At 38.3% G+C, this 14,345-nt stretch overlaps 1 protein-coding gene across 1 annotated transcript in view; it reads left to right on the top strand.

Moving 5' to 3' along the window:
* NSUN3 (NOP2/Sun RNA methyltransferase 3) overlaps positions 1-14,345 on the top strand; it is a 56,814-nt gene that overhangs the window by 2,451 nt on the left and 40,018 nt on the right. Inside the window, exon 3 of the mRNA XM_017519731.2 lies at positions 8,120-8,463. Within this exon, the coding sequence (XP_017375220.1) occupies positions 8,120-8,463 (344 nt within the window). The remainder of the gene's footprint in view (positions 1-8,119; positions 8,464-14,345) is intronic.

Below are 14,345 nucleotides of genomic sequence, written 5' to 3'. Positions count from 1 at the left end.
TACATAGCTACAGATCATATCTGTAACTGAGTCCAGACTGATTTTTCAGATGGTTGGCTTATCCATTTTCTTCTTCCATCAACTGTAAGCATTTCTCCTTTACAAATGGCAGCTCTAAGCTTTTCTGAAAACAAAGATATTAAGTTTTGGCTAATAAAGATCACAAAGGCTGAGGTGATTCTCAGATAATTTTAGGACTGATAATTAAGCTGTTTTAGAAATTGGTAAATGCTATAATGTGCAAGCCATTTATATTTGTGGGTTTTATTTCAAAAGTAGATTTTCAAATGGATATTTTCTGTCACAGAGATGAAAAACAGAAAAAGTATGTAATAAATTCATGAGGTTTTCAGTATACAAAGGTACTCAAATAGAATGTTCAAATAACTGAACCCTTATTATATCCTTCATACTGACTTATGTGATTCTCAGAACAAACCTGTAAGAGTTTAAATAACTTGCCAAAATTCACTCAGCTAGTAAGTGGCGGAGCTGAGACTGGTGCCTAGCTTGGCTGACTAAAGAACTCCCACCACTCATCCTTTTTCTATACTGTCTCATATCTGGGATATGATTAAAAACAAAAAAAGGACAAGATTTTAAGAGGTATTTTTTTTCTGTAGACTTTATAGCAGTCTGGCTACTCATTTTCTGTAATGACTTATTGTTTTACTTAGTGTACTCAGAAAGTCATATAGCATTACTTAACCCTAAACAAAATGAGCAGGGAACCTTAAAGCCATTTAATTAGCTGTACCTTCTGCTTCATCTACCATATTATTGGGTTTTTGTTGTAATTTAAGTTTTACATAAACACACATTAAATTTGGCATTGGCAAAATAAAGGCTTCTCAGTTTAGGAAGTAATCTGAGTGTAGAAGATGGTATGGGGAAATAACAGAATTACATATTTTGTTTTTTAACTGCCTATTTGTAAGGCATAATGCACTTGTAGAGTCTACTTCCAGGGAAAGTCAAGGGTGTTTTTTTTTTTTTTTGGCCTGTTTAGAAAGTAATTTATTAGTATTTTTAGTTTCCTGTAGTGGTGGAGAAGATTCAGTATTTAAATTGACTCTTTTGTAATAACCTTTTTTGTCTAGTTATCCTCTGCATAGCCTTTAAAACTGGTTTACCCTGGTTCAATTTTTGCTCTATTTGTTGTCTCCATGTTCTCCTCAGGTAAGCTAATTTATGGCGTGACTTTTATTAGTATGCTGTCATCTGAAGCCGTGAGGTTCTTCCCAAGATATGGTCCTATACTTCTGTTTTTTAGCAACTTCAGTTACTTGGCAAACCCAGCAAACTCAGAAGTGTATTATTAGTTTTCCCTTCCAAACCTCTGTTGCCTTTGCTACCTGTATATTTTACCTCAATTACGTGTGTCATCATCAGTCTGGTTCCTTCCTTCTCTATACTTTCACTACCTTTGTAGTAAAGAATGAATCTTATTCAAAAATATGTCTAGCATTTTTGTCCTCAGGTCCTGGGAGATGATCTTTAAGCTCTTGGAATGTCCTTCCTGATAAGTGTGCCTTTGTTTACCAGGGTGTTTAGATCACACATAATAATCTAACGATGTGATTTGTGTTGAGGGCTGTGGACCACAGGTGTTAACCTCCAGAAAGGCTTGTGACTAAAAGCTATATGGTCAGTCAGTCATATGTACATGACCAAGACTCAATAACAAGTGGATACCAAGGCTCTGGGGAGTGTGCCTGGTTGCGAGTACTCCTGTTCAAACTGTCATACATTACTGCCAGTAAAAGCCTTGTTGATGAGTTGCATCCTTCCAAACACACGCACAGATCCCATAGTATGAAAGACTCCTTATGTTCAGGATTTTTAGCCTTTTGATGCTCCACCAGAAACTCAAAGGATTTCCTATTTGAGGTGCAGTGAGTAACAAACTGGACATAAATTGCCCTTCTGTGAGATGCAAGGAATAGCCATTGCCAAAATAGAATAGGAAGCCATAGGCTCTTCATTAGCGTCTCTGAAGAATAAAAATAAAATGCCTCAAAAACACATTTGGTGCATTTCCATAAAATTGATTTATATTTTCATTTCCAAACAACTTTTAAAATGGTTGAATGAGCACCCTCTAGTGGATAAAAATAGCACTAAATCAAGGAATTTCTCTTAGCTATGGAAATTTACATAGGTTCTGTAATTTTATAGGGTTATATTGTGTTTAACAACTTGTAGATTAAATGGTATTTTGAAGGTAGGGTGGAGAGTAGAATAGTAGGAGAAAAGAATAAAGTCACGGAAAAGTTGATTGAAAATTATACTCTCAAATAATAAACATTATCCAAATAATATGTTACACAATTTTGCAAGATTTTAACTTAACTAGCTTTTCATTTTTTAATGCTTTGATTTTGTTAAAATAATAAGTAGTTTGGGGAGCCGTAAATTAAACTCTAATTTTTTTAATTTACTCTGGGATTTAGGCCCCAGGCACTAAGCCAAGGAGACAGAGAAAAATAAGTCAAGGTTCCCATATAAACAAGTTAGAGAAATGGGTAAGCAGTCAGGGTGACACACAGTGTGATATATTAGTTTAGTTTCATCAACTGTTTCTCAGAGTTAAGTTATTCCTGTATACCATCTGTCCAGTTTTACTTAATATTTTTTTGATCAGTTTTAATATTTTTCTTTTGTTTCTTAGGAATTTAAATATAAGCTAATTTTATTTCATTATCAGTAAATAGATGTGTCTAGCATATAGTTGATATATGGTGTATTTTTAGAGAATGAATGAATTTTGACAAGATAATACACAATGGCTCACGCCTGTAATTCTAGCACTTTGGGAGACCAAGGCAGGGGGATTGCTTGAGGGTGGGAGGATCACTTGAGGACAGGAGTTGAAGACCAGCACGGCCAATATAGCAAGACCTCATCTCTACAAAAAATAAAAAATTAGCTGGGTGTGGTGGTGCATACCTATAGGCCCAGCTACTCAGGAGACTGAGGTATTGCTTGAGTCCAGGAGGTCAAGGCTTCAGTGAGCCATGATTGTACCACCATACTCCAGCCTGGGTGACAGAGTGAGATCATGTTTCTGAAAAAAGAAGACAAAACAGACTTATCATAGCAGAGGGATGAGCAACAATGAGTGAGATATAGAAAGGCTTTCCAAGGGGTATGTAGGCTCAGGTAAGTAACAGCAGTCAGTTTTCACATCCTCAACTTTCATGTATTCTCTTTCATAAAATTACTCTGCCCCACTGTACATAAGGGGGTACGTATTGTCCTTTCCCAACCTGCCTTTCTCCAATTTTCTGCCACCCTGTTTACAAAAAAAGGCACTCTTGCACTATTCTGGCTTCTGTGCTGCATTCCTCCAGGTATTCAAAACCTTCATGTGCCAGAAACTGTTGGAATGTCAGTGTGAGAAAGCAAATGACCTAACAGATTCTCTGACAAGTCAGGTGGTTTCCAGGTTTTGCTTCCAATAAAAGTAAAGGATCCCTGATTGAGATGTCAGCTAACAACTCATTTAAAATATTTGTGATGATAGGTCGCTAAGTGATTTGGGGATATAACTCTAAAAGAATTCAAAGTAAGAAACATTGCTATAACAAAATATATTTAATTTTCATCCATTTATTTAACTGAAGGTTTTTCTCAGCTCTTATAAAAACACAAAATGTGCATAAAAGTTATGTTGAATCCTGACTCATTTTATTATAATAAGTAATGTTCGTTCATGGATACATGAAAACAAAAGCTCATTGCATTAAAATATCCATTTCTTATCAATTTTACTTTTATGTTTTTAAGTTGTTTTGGTCAGTTTTATAGTAATAATATTATTGATCCCTGAATCCAGGAGTTACTATTTTAACACTTAGAAATTTAAGACCACAGGAAAAACAAATTTAGTACATATGCATGTGTATATGTGGGGCCTAGGGAAGTATGATAGGGTGATAAAAAGATTTCAAGTATGAAAATATATTAGGATAAAGTTATATGAAATAGAATGTAAATAAAAGACGAAAATGAGCAGCATGAAATTTCCACCTATTAAAGATGAGTCAGTCTATGAATTTTTAAATGGGTTGTGATGGGTATCAAAATCATTCTGATATTTAGGATCCACTGGGTACATTTTTAAAAGCAGTGTAATTTGTATTTTAAAATGTCAATTTTTACAGTATGCTGGAAATTGTATCCTTTAAACATATGGTGAGGATTTTAATGTCAACCTTAAATGTGTTTTTTTCAAAATGGTTTCAGTGATGTACCAGCACATTTGCAGGTCACTGACCTTGTGTGTCTCCATTTCTGCTGGCTACTGAGGTGCTTGCACTTAATTCTCACCTGGAACACCAGCAAATGGAGCAGCTTCCGACTAACTGAGAATCTTGGGAGAAGGCCTGGAGTGTGGTACCTGGCCACTGTTTTCTAGAGTCTTCTAATGTACATTCCCTCTACCACCTGCTAGACTACTTGCCCATCCATCAAAGCTTTGGATTCGGAAGCCACTTTCCATCCAGCCCCAGGGTAGCCACCCACCTAGTGCAGGCATGGGAGGGGGTGTGTGTGTGTGTGTGTGTGTTGTGGTGAGAAGAATGAAGGTCAGTGGCTGTGTATTATATTAATAAATTAGAGTAATTAATAAAGCTGTGTATTATATTAATACATAGCTTTGCTTTCTCAGGGCTAGGAAGCACCAGCCTGAGCAGCCTTAGCAGACCCTTCAAGAGTTGGTCTGTTGCAGCTGCTTCTGTAGGCAGGATATGACAAGCTGATTTCATTGTTAGAGACAAGAGGGTTTCAGGGAGGTCAGGGCCACTTGCACTAGTTGAGGGTTGGGGTAAAATTCTCTTTCCTGCCCCCCTTGTGTAGCTCTGTGCTGTAGTACAAAGGTGTCACACTTTGAGAATCACTTCTGTTAGGCCTTAAAGTCAGTCTGATTTTGAATCAGATACTTCCGCCTACCAGCAATGTGACCTCGGGTAAGTTGCCAAATCTCTAAAGGCCTCAGTTAACTGCTAAAATAGGAGTAAGAGCTGCCTCTCTCAAGGTTGTTGTGATGATTCTATGATATAAATGTGCAAAGTGAACATTGTACCCATCCAATCAGTAACATTTATTAATAATAATATCAGAGAATGGTGGAGGATATGAACTGCTGGAAAGACTTCCTTAGGTAAAACTCCCTAAGTTGAGAATGCGTGAGTGAGAGAGGAAAGGTTATTCCAGTCAGGGTCGGGAGCGGGGCGTAGTTTATGTGGAGACCAGTAAATGTGAAAGAAACTTGTTAGGGGAAATCTATATAGTTCCGTAGGATTGGGCATAGATCATGAAAGATCAAAAATTTCATTTGTTCTATTTAGGCCTTATTTTGTCTAGCCACTAAAGAATGAGATAGAATAACTTTTGAAGAGTTCTGCCTCAATCTGCAATAAGTACATGTCTTTAAGTCTGATTGGGGCTCTCTCCCCCTAAAGTCTTTAAATGGCTTCTCATCACTTAGAAGATAAGATTCAAAAACCTTATCATAGTATACTTGGTAATCTTCTGCCGTGATCCACACCAGACTACTAAAAACACACTGTTCTTTCTCATACTTGTGTGCTTGTACATGTGGTATTGGCTGTCCTGAAACTTCCTTTGTCATTTCTTCCTATAGATAATTTCTTCTCATCCTTCAAGATTTAATGTATTGGGTAATGTACAAAAGTAATGTTTTTCCTAAATTAATAATCCTCTTAATAAGCTTAAAAGGAAATATGCAGGTTTAATTACCTTCCTAAGAGATATGGAAGAAAATGTGAATAAATGGAGAAACATATTGTGATCAGAATTGGAAAAACTGATTGCAATAAAGATGTTAAATCTCTCCAAGTTTAATGCATCTAATATAATATTCGGCAAGGTTACTATATCTCTACCTGTCTACATACGCAAATATTTTATAAATGTTTTTTAACTTTGTTTCCAAAGTTCATCTGAAAGAATAAACATTCAAGATAGTTTCAAAAACTCTGAAGAAAAAAAGAGTGAATAGAGATTTGTCTTGTCTGATACTAACTGAAAGTGTCCTACACCTTTTTAGCTGAGGGGTAGGCACATGATGCAAGCCAAGCCACTCCTGTCAGTATAATTGTGTTTCTGACACTCTTTTTATTACACATGACTCAACACTGGATAGATTTTTCAGCCCGTTTGGAGGGTAAGATTAGGGTGAACTACTGTAAGATTTGCAATAGTGGGCGTTTGCAGATTTCACATTGGGGTCAGTTTTAAAGCAGTCTTTCCCAAAGTGTGGTCCTGGGTATGACCAGCATCAACATCACCTGAAAACTTTCTAGAGATACAAATTTCAGGCTCTCTTTCAGACCTACTGAATCAGAAACCTGGGGTAGGTCCCTGCAGTCTTGCACACTTAAGTTTGTGAACCTCTTTCTTAAGGAAAGAGGTTGTCATCCTCCAAAATAGCTGAAACAGATAGGCCATGCTCCTGTGACACACCATCCATAGTAAGAGGCAGTGAAAGGAAAAAGCAGTTTCACATATTGGCCCTAAATTGAAATTCACATGGCACGCTTCCAGTCGCAGGTGTTAGATTTCAATCCAGCCATTTCTCACATAAGCAACTCCAGGGTGTATAGCAGCTGGAATTTATTTAATTGGCCATAGTTAATGAGGCTCCCAGATAACTCAGCTAGAAAGGTCAGCTAGTAAATAAATTAAATATTTCCTGCTGGATCATCTGTCAGTTGATAGGAGTTTGTGATTGTCAAGAGATGGAACTCTTGGACCGAATACAAATGTAGCAAGGTGAAGCTGCTGGGGGAAAGCCTGCACCATCCATAAGTGGTTTTTAAATCATCCTTGGTTTTGTATCATCTGAGCCACTCATTGCCTCATTAACTCCATTACTATAGAGTTCACTGTAGTTAGTTTCCCATACCTTTTATCTTCATCAGAAGAAAACACTCATTCCCTCTAACACCCTTTTATGATAGTACCTTTCCCTCTAATATTAATAGTCTCTAAGAAATTGAATAGTGGTTCTAAGAAAAACACGTCTTTGTGCAAAGAGTGATGGACAAAGATTCATTTAGACAGATTAGAAGTATGTCATGGCAGGCCGTTGTTGTTGTTTTGCAAGATATTCTGCAGGGAGGGACTAAGCTGAGTGTAGGCTGAGGCATACCTCTCTGGGTGCAGAATTTAAGGGGCCTCAAAAAACTTAGTAATTATAATGTTACCAGTAGAGGGTCTTCCCTGCAAGTTGTCCAGGTTCTTGGAGTTTTGAACAAAGAATTGGACAAAATGCACAGCAAAGCAAGGAAAGAATGCAGCAACAAAAGAGATGTATTGAAAGTGAAAGTACACTCCATAGAGTGATACTGGCCAGAGCAGCGCCACAAGGATACAGAATCTTCTCAGGTCCAGATACCCACTAGAGGTTACCCATTGGCCACTCGGTGCTAACCTCATATCAATGAAGTCGTGGCCTGCAATCAGTCTGATTGGTTGTGGAAAGCAACCAAACTGAGGCTGAAGTGAAGTTACAAAGGTTACACTTTTGTGCAAGTATCTCATTGGTTGTGGAAAGCAACCAATAGGAGGCTAAAGTGAAGTTATAAAGTTGCATTTCTATGCAAGTGTGTGATTGGTTGCAAAAAGCAACCAATTAGAGGAACTTTCAATTTCCCATGTGCCGTGCAGAAAAGGAGGGGGTTTGCAAAGAAAGTAGCCCCTGGTCCTTTTGTTACTTAGGCATGGAAAGTTAGGGTTTTCCTTTCAGTTTAGTTCTAGGAAGTCAGTGTGAAATGGCCTTAGGTTCCCTGCCTCCAAATCTTTTTTCTCCTGCTCAATAATGTAATATTTCAGTGATCACAATTAGTTTTTGAAAAGCTACAATGAACGAAATACCAGTTTTTAAAATAAAGACAGGACATAACAATGCTGGATTTAGTCCTATCAGAGCCTCATGAGGCAAAAGGAAGAGTCAGGCATACTGATCCTGTCTCTGCAAATCACAGGTAAGTGAAGTGTAAAACTAGGACCATATTCACCTGATTCATAATATAAAACTGTATTGGTATATATAATATTAATATACTCTTAATTTCTCTTTTTCTATTTCTAGGGAGATACTAACATCTCCATCATGCTGGCAATATGCTGTCCTGCTTAACCGATTCAATTATCCTTTTGAACTGGAAAAGGATTTACATTTGAAGGGCTATCATACCCTCTTTCAGGAATCTTTACCCAACTATCCTAAATCAATGAAGTGTTACCTTAGCAGAACTCCAGGCCGAATCCCTTCAGAAAGACACCAAGTTGGAAACCTGAAAAAGTATTACCTCCTAAATGCTGCTTCTCTTCTCCCAGTATTGGCTCTGGAATTAAGGGATGGGGAGAAGGTTCTGGATCTGTGTGCTGCTCCTGGAGGCAAATCAATAGCTCTGCTGCAGTGTGCTTGTCCTGGTAGTGTGCTTTTCTTTCGTATTTAACAACTTTTTAATATCTGTATGTTACAGAATACTTTGAAAGTATATGCATATGGGGAGAAACATTAGATCGAATTTGCAAACTCAGGAAGCCTGAAAACTGAGACACTTATGGAGAAGGTTGGAAATTGTTGCTGAGGAAGTTAGTATAAATAACATTTTTTTCAGCAACTTAATTCTAGTAGGTTATTGGGAATAAAATTTCAACATTTCATCAATACAAATCTGTCAGATAATATGAATGCTGATAAGCCTGATAGGTATTTTTTATTGTTTACGTTTATACTTGAGAGTCTTATATAGATATCCCTATCATACTTCTCTGCAACAGAATCATATACATTTAAAATAATTTTTTGATGTCAATAGACTATAAGGTTCTAAGGCAATTATTTCCAGTAGAAATATAATGTGAAGTACATATATACTCTTAAATTTTTAGGTAGTTCCATTGTAAAAAGTAGAAACAGGTGAAATTAACTTGAATAATACATTGAAACTAATATGTTCAAAATATTGTTTCAATATGTAATCAAAGTACAGCTTAAGAGATATTTTACATTCTCATTTTTTTTACAGGTCTTTAAAATTGGTTATCTTACAGTTACAGCACATTTCAATTCAGACTAGCCACATTTCAAGTCCTTATAGACACTTGTGAGAAGAGGGTATAGTATTGGACAATGCAAAAAGTCTTTTCAAGTGACTTTTTCATTACCATTATTAGTAAAATCAAAGTGATATACAGTTTTACAAATATTTGTTAAAAGTAACAGGTCAACATTCACTATAACATTTTCTTAATTTTTCTTTTAAAGCTAATATTTTTCTTTTAAAATTAATACAGATTTCCCTGAATAAACATTATTTATTGCTAGAGGAGGCAGAGTTCATCATCAATTCTTTCTGGTTTTTGTGTGATAGGTTTGTTTTTATAGATGCCAATGCTGTTCATACAGATAAAAAGATAGAAATATGACTTGGCGTGGTGGCTTACACCTGTAATCCCATCACTTTGGGAAGCCAAGACAGGCAGATCGCTTGAACTCAGGAGTTCTAGACCAGCTTGGGCAACATGGGTTTTTCTAGATCAGCATGGGCAACATGGGCAAACCCTGTCTCTAAAAAAAAAAATTCAAAACATTAGCTGGGCATGGTGGTGCATGTCTGTAGTCCCAGCTACTTGGGAGGCTGAGGTAGGAGGATTGCCAGGTAGTGGAGGTTGCAGTGAGCCATGATTGCACCACGGCACGTCAGTCTGGGAAACAGAGTGACACCTGTCCCAAAGAGAATTGTGTTACAGTTGTTTTACTGGTTCTTCAAACTCCTGATTTATAGCCCCAGATCACATACAGATATTTCATCAAGTATTATTTTAATGATCTATTAGATAAGCACTGTCTGTTTTTTATTTTGTTGAAAGTGAATGATGTGAAACCATCTCAATTACAAAAGGCAGTGTTAGCATTTTTTTTTTTTTTTTTTTGAGATAGAGTCTTGCTCTGTCTGTCAGACTGGAGTGCAGTGGTGTGATATCGGCGCACTGAAGCCTCTACCTCCCAGGCTCAAGCGATTCTCCTGCAAAAGCCTCCTGAGAAGCTGGGATTACAGACACACCACCACAGCGGCTAATTCATATATTTTTAGCAGAGATGGGGCTTCACCATGTTGGCCAGGCTGGTCTTGAACTCCTGACTCAAGTGATCTGCCTGCCTTGGCTTCCCTAAGTGCTAGGATTACAGGAGTGAGCCACTGTGCTTGGCCGACTTACTCACTTTCTCAGCCAAGACACTGATGTGTTGAACTGCCCTTGTTTGATGTTCTGGAGGGTTCTGCACTCTGGCACATTCTGCCATAATAGGATTCTAGATGTGTGGGAAGCTTGCTTGTCATTAGTAAAGTTGGTGAAGGGACATGTGAAAGGAGATGCTCCACTAGAAGTGTTATCCTCCTTTAGGAAGTTGATGATCTAAAAATGGATTTTTTTGAAACTGTCCAAGCCTTCCTGTCCCTTAGAACATTGATATGCATCCCCAAGGCATGTATGTTCTGATTTGAAGACTGCTTTTATACTTTTATATGAGAGCATTCGCTGTTGAAATAGATTTAAAATTCTTTTATGACAAATGTGAATCCAGTTGTACTAGGTATTGGTACAAATATATATTGGTTAACTGTATTTTTAGAAGAAAATATGCCCTGTGTTTTAGAGTTATGGTTAAAACTCAGCTATTGAAGCTTGCTGTATTTTAGAATAAGAAATCACAACAGGAATATTATTTTATAGGTTTACGTTATTATTTTATGATTTGAGCTGAAGTTCTGTGGAAATGTACGTTATAAGGAGTACTTCTTTTTACTTCTACTGTGTGTCCTTTGAAGTGTTCTTATAGGTTAAAAGGCTTATACCAATTCTGGATATAGAATTTTAGTATTATAAAGGATGGAAAGGAAATGTCAAATTTGGTTACCATTTTGAAAGGAGAGCATTTTAATCCTAAATTATCCTCATTAGTAGGCTATAAATATTTTACACATTTATGGTAGCAAAGTTGATTTGATTAGGTACCCAAAGGCAAACTGATCTATTCTAGGAGTTTGAAGTGGAGAAGAATCTTCCTGTTCTTGTATCAAGGGCAATGAACTACAGGCAGTTTTCCAAGTAAAGTAGCTTTTCATCTAAGTAGGACTAATGATAATGATTTACTAAGAAGTACAGATGTCTTCATGCTGATGCTTAAAGCCCAAATTAGGTTAGCTACAGTGCTTGAATTTGGAATGTGGAAGCAATGCTAATCAAAGCTTTTATAAGCAAAATATAAAATGATGGCTGCACTAAGTGTGCATTTGTACATCAAATTTCTTTAGATCAATCAGTACTGGTCTTTATTCTGGGCCAAGAGGCTTATGGCTTTGAATGATTACAAAGCTTATGTTTTAGGATAATTTTTTAAAAAAGAGTGTACTTTCTATTGGTCCAGCTTCTCTCACCTGTTAATACATTGATGGACCGACCATGGTTTTTGTCAACATATCCTTTTCAATGTTCTGGTCTTGGCAGAAAAAGAGCAAACGATATAGATTCTAAATGGAAAAACATTAGCATATTGACTAAGGTTGACCCAGCTTGGTGGAGTCTTAGTCAACTTTCTGGCTGAAGGCTATGTCCCTCTAGGCATGAAAATCCCTTTGATGCCAGTGATAAGTTTTTTTGTTTTTTTTTTGAGACAAGGTCTCACTCTGTTGCCCAGGCTGGAGTGCAGTGGTGTGATCTTGGCTCACAGCAGCCTTGACCTCCTGGGTTCAAGTCACCTTCCCTCCTCAGTCTCGCAGGTAACTGGGACTCTGGGCACATGTTTGTAGTTTTCTATAGAGATGAGGTTTCACTATTGCCCCAGGCTTGCCTTGAACTCTGGGGCTCAAGCAACCTGCCTGCCCTGACCTCCCAAAGTGCTGGGATTATAGACGTGAGCCAACGCGCCAAGCAGTGATAACTTTTTGATATCTGGTTAGTAGAGAAGACTGAAAAGATTCCTTTCTTCATTTAATTGCTTTTGCTCTCCTTCCTGCTGCTTCATCTCTAGTCCTTTTTTGCATTCTACAGGTGCCATTTTTTCCTTTTTCTTCCCCTGCTCCTTTCCATCCTTCAGATTATACTTCAGAAATCAGCTTTCCTGGAACGCCTTCTCTGAACTCCCTGCGTTAGGTGCATCTTCTTTGTGGTAGTGAAAATAATAACCATTTTGGAACGCTTTGTATGCGCCAAAGACCGTGTTAATCACGTTGCTTAAATCTCTGCTTTTCAAACATTTTTTTAGTAGTCTTTGCTTCCGGCATCTTGTTTTTTATTTTTTTTCTTCCTCTCACCTTCTCCCAACATCTTTTGTTATAACCCTATATATACATCTTCCTAAAGTCCTAGGGCTCTAAGAAACTGTGACTATCACTGGTGACCATTATTTAACTCTCCAACTCTGTGAGTTGGGTATTATGATTCCCATTTTAAAGGTTTAACTGAGACAAGAAGTCCTAAATTCCCTAAGGTAAGTAGCAGAGCTGGGATCTGAACTCAAGTTTTCATTGTTGTAGTTGTACTATTGACTATTCCAGGGTCTCCCAGTAATACACAGTTGCTGACTTGTGTAGCATCCTCTGTTAGTCTTCTGGAGCATAGGGACAGATCCTTTTTTTTTTTTTTTTAAAAACTTGAAGATGTTTCATGGTTTTGGTTTGTTTGTTTGTTTTATTTTGTTTTGTTTTTTTTTTTGAGACACAATCTCACTCTGTCATTCAGGGTGGGGTGCAATGGTTCAATCTTGGTTCGCTGCAGTCTCTGCCTCCTGGGTTTCAGTGATTCTCATGCCTCACCCTCATGAGAAGCTGGGATTATAGGCGCATGCCACCATACCTGACTAATTTTTGTATTTTTAGTGGAAATGAGATTTCACTGTGTGAGCCAGGCTGGTCTCAAACTCCTGACCTCAAGCGATCCACCTGCTTTGGCCTCCCAAAGTGCTGGTTACAGGCCTGAGCCAGCATGCCTGGCCCAGATTCTTATTCATCTTTGTGCCTGCAGCAAATAGCACTGTGCCTAGTCCATAACAAGTTCTTAATAAACCAGAACCTCAAAGTAGTTCTAATCTCAAGTGCATTTTAATCTAATGTCAACCACATTTTAACAAATTCATTATCACCATTTTGTTCTTTGGTGAGCTTGTAACATTGCTTCCAGGTAAATTTAAAGAAACTTACCATTATGCTTTGCTGCACTTTTTTTACAGGTGGTAATACATGAGTGGGGCAGGAGAGGGCTAACTCCCACCTACCAGGAATGTCAGGCCACCATCAGGCGATGATTTGGCAGTTGTCACACTGCCTCTTTAAAAATGATAATTGGCAGCCAGTGCCAGGAAGAGGCAATTTCCTGATGCTCCACAATTGTCACACTAAAGTGATAATTCATTGCAGGCACCAGGGAGAGGCAATTTCCCAAACAGATAAAAACATTTGAAATTGGTAATCAACTTCCATTAAAATCTTAGGAATTAGGCAAGTGAGCTGAAGCATGTACATCAAGGGACAGAATGGCAGAGTATGACCTTCCGGGGGTATTCTACTAGAAAAGGGAATAAAGCCTCAGGTGAGCATGTGTGCAAGTTTCTAAACACACTACATGTGCTCGCCTTCCAAGTGTAAGGAAGGCATCGTGCTTGTGGGCAACTCACCCTTAAGTGGAATGAAGGAAGAGGGCTGTAAGATGCTGGAAGTGGGCCAGCATATAAAGTCCTAGGATTAAGGTTAAATGGGGCATTTGACCTCTAAAGTGCTTGCTTGGGTCTCTTCCAAGTGAACTGTCCTTTCTTTCCTGCTCTAAAGCTTTTTAATAAACTTCCAGGACCAGGTGTGGTGTCTCACGCCTGTAATCCCAGCACTTTGGGAGGCCAAGGTGAATGGATCATGAGGTCAGGAGATCGAGACCATCCAGACTAACATGGTGAAACCCCGTCTCTACTAACAATACAAAAAATTAGTCGGGCATGGTGGCACGCACCTGTAGTCCCAGCTTCTTGGTAGGCTGAGGCAGGAGAATCGCTTGAATCCAGGAGGTAGAGATTGCAGTCAGCCAAGATTATGCCACTGCACTCCAGCCTGGGCGACAGAGCGAGACTCCGTCTCAAACATAGCACAGCACAGCACAGCACAGCATACAGCACACAGCACACAGCACACAGCACACAGCACAGCACATCCCACAGCACAGCACGCAGCACACAGCACAGCACACAGCACACAGCACAGCACACAGCACACAGCACACAGCACAGCACAGCACAGCACAGCACACAGCACACAGCACAC

The sequence above is a fragment of the Cebus imitator genome, unplaced genomic scaffold (genome assembly GCF_001604975.1).
Source record: "Cebus imitator isolate Cc_AM_T3 unplaced genomic scaffold, Cebus_imitator-1.0 Scaffold771, whole genome shotgun sequence".
NCBI lineage: Eukaryota > Metazoa > Chordata > Mammalia > Primates > Cebidae > Cebus > Cebus imitator.
This window is presented reverse-complemented; position numbering and strand designations above follow the sequence as displayed.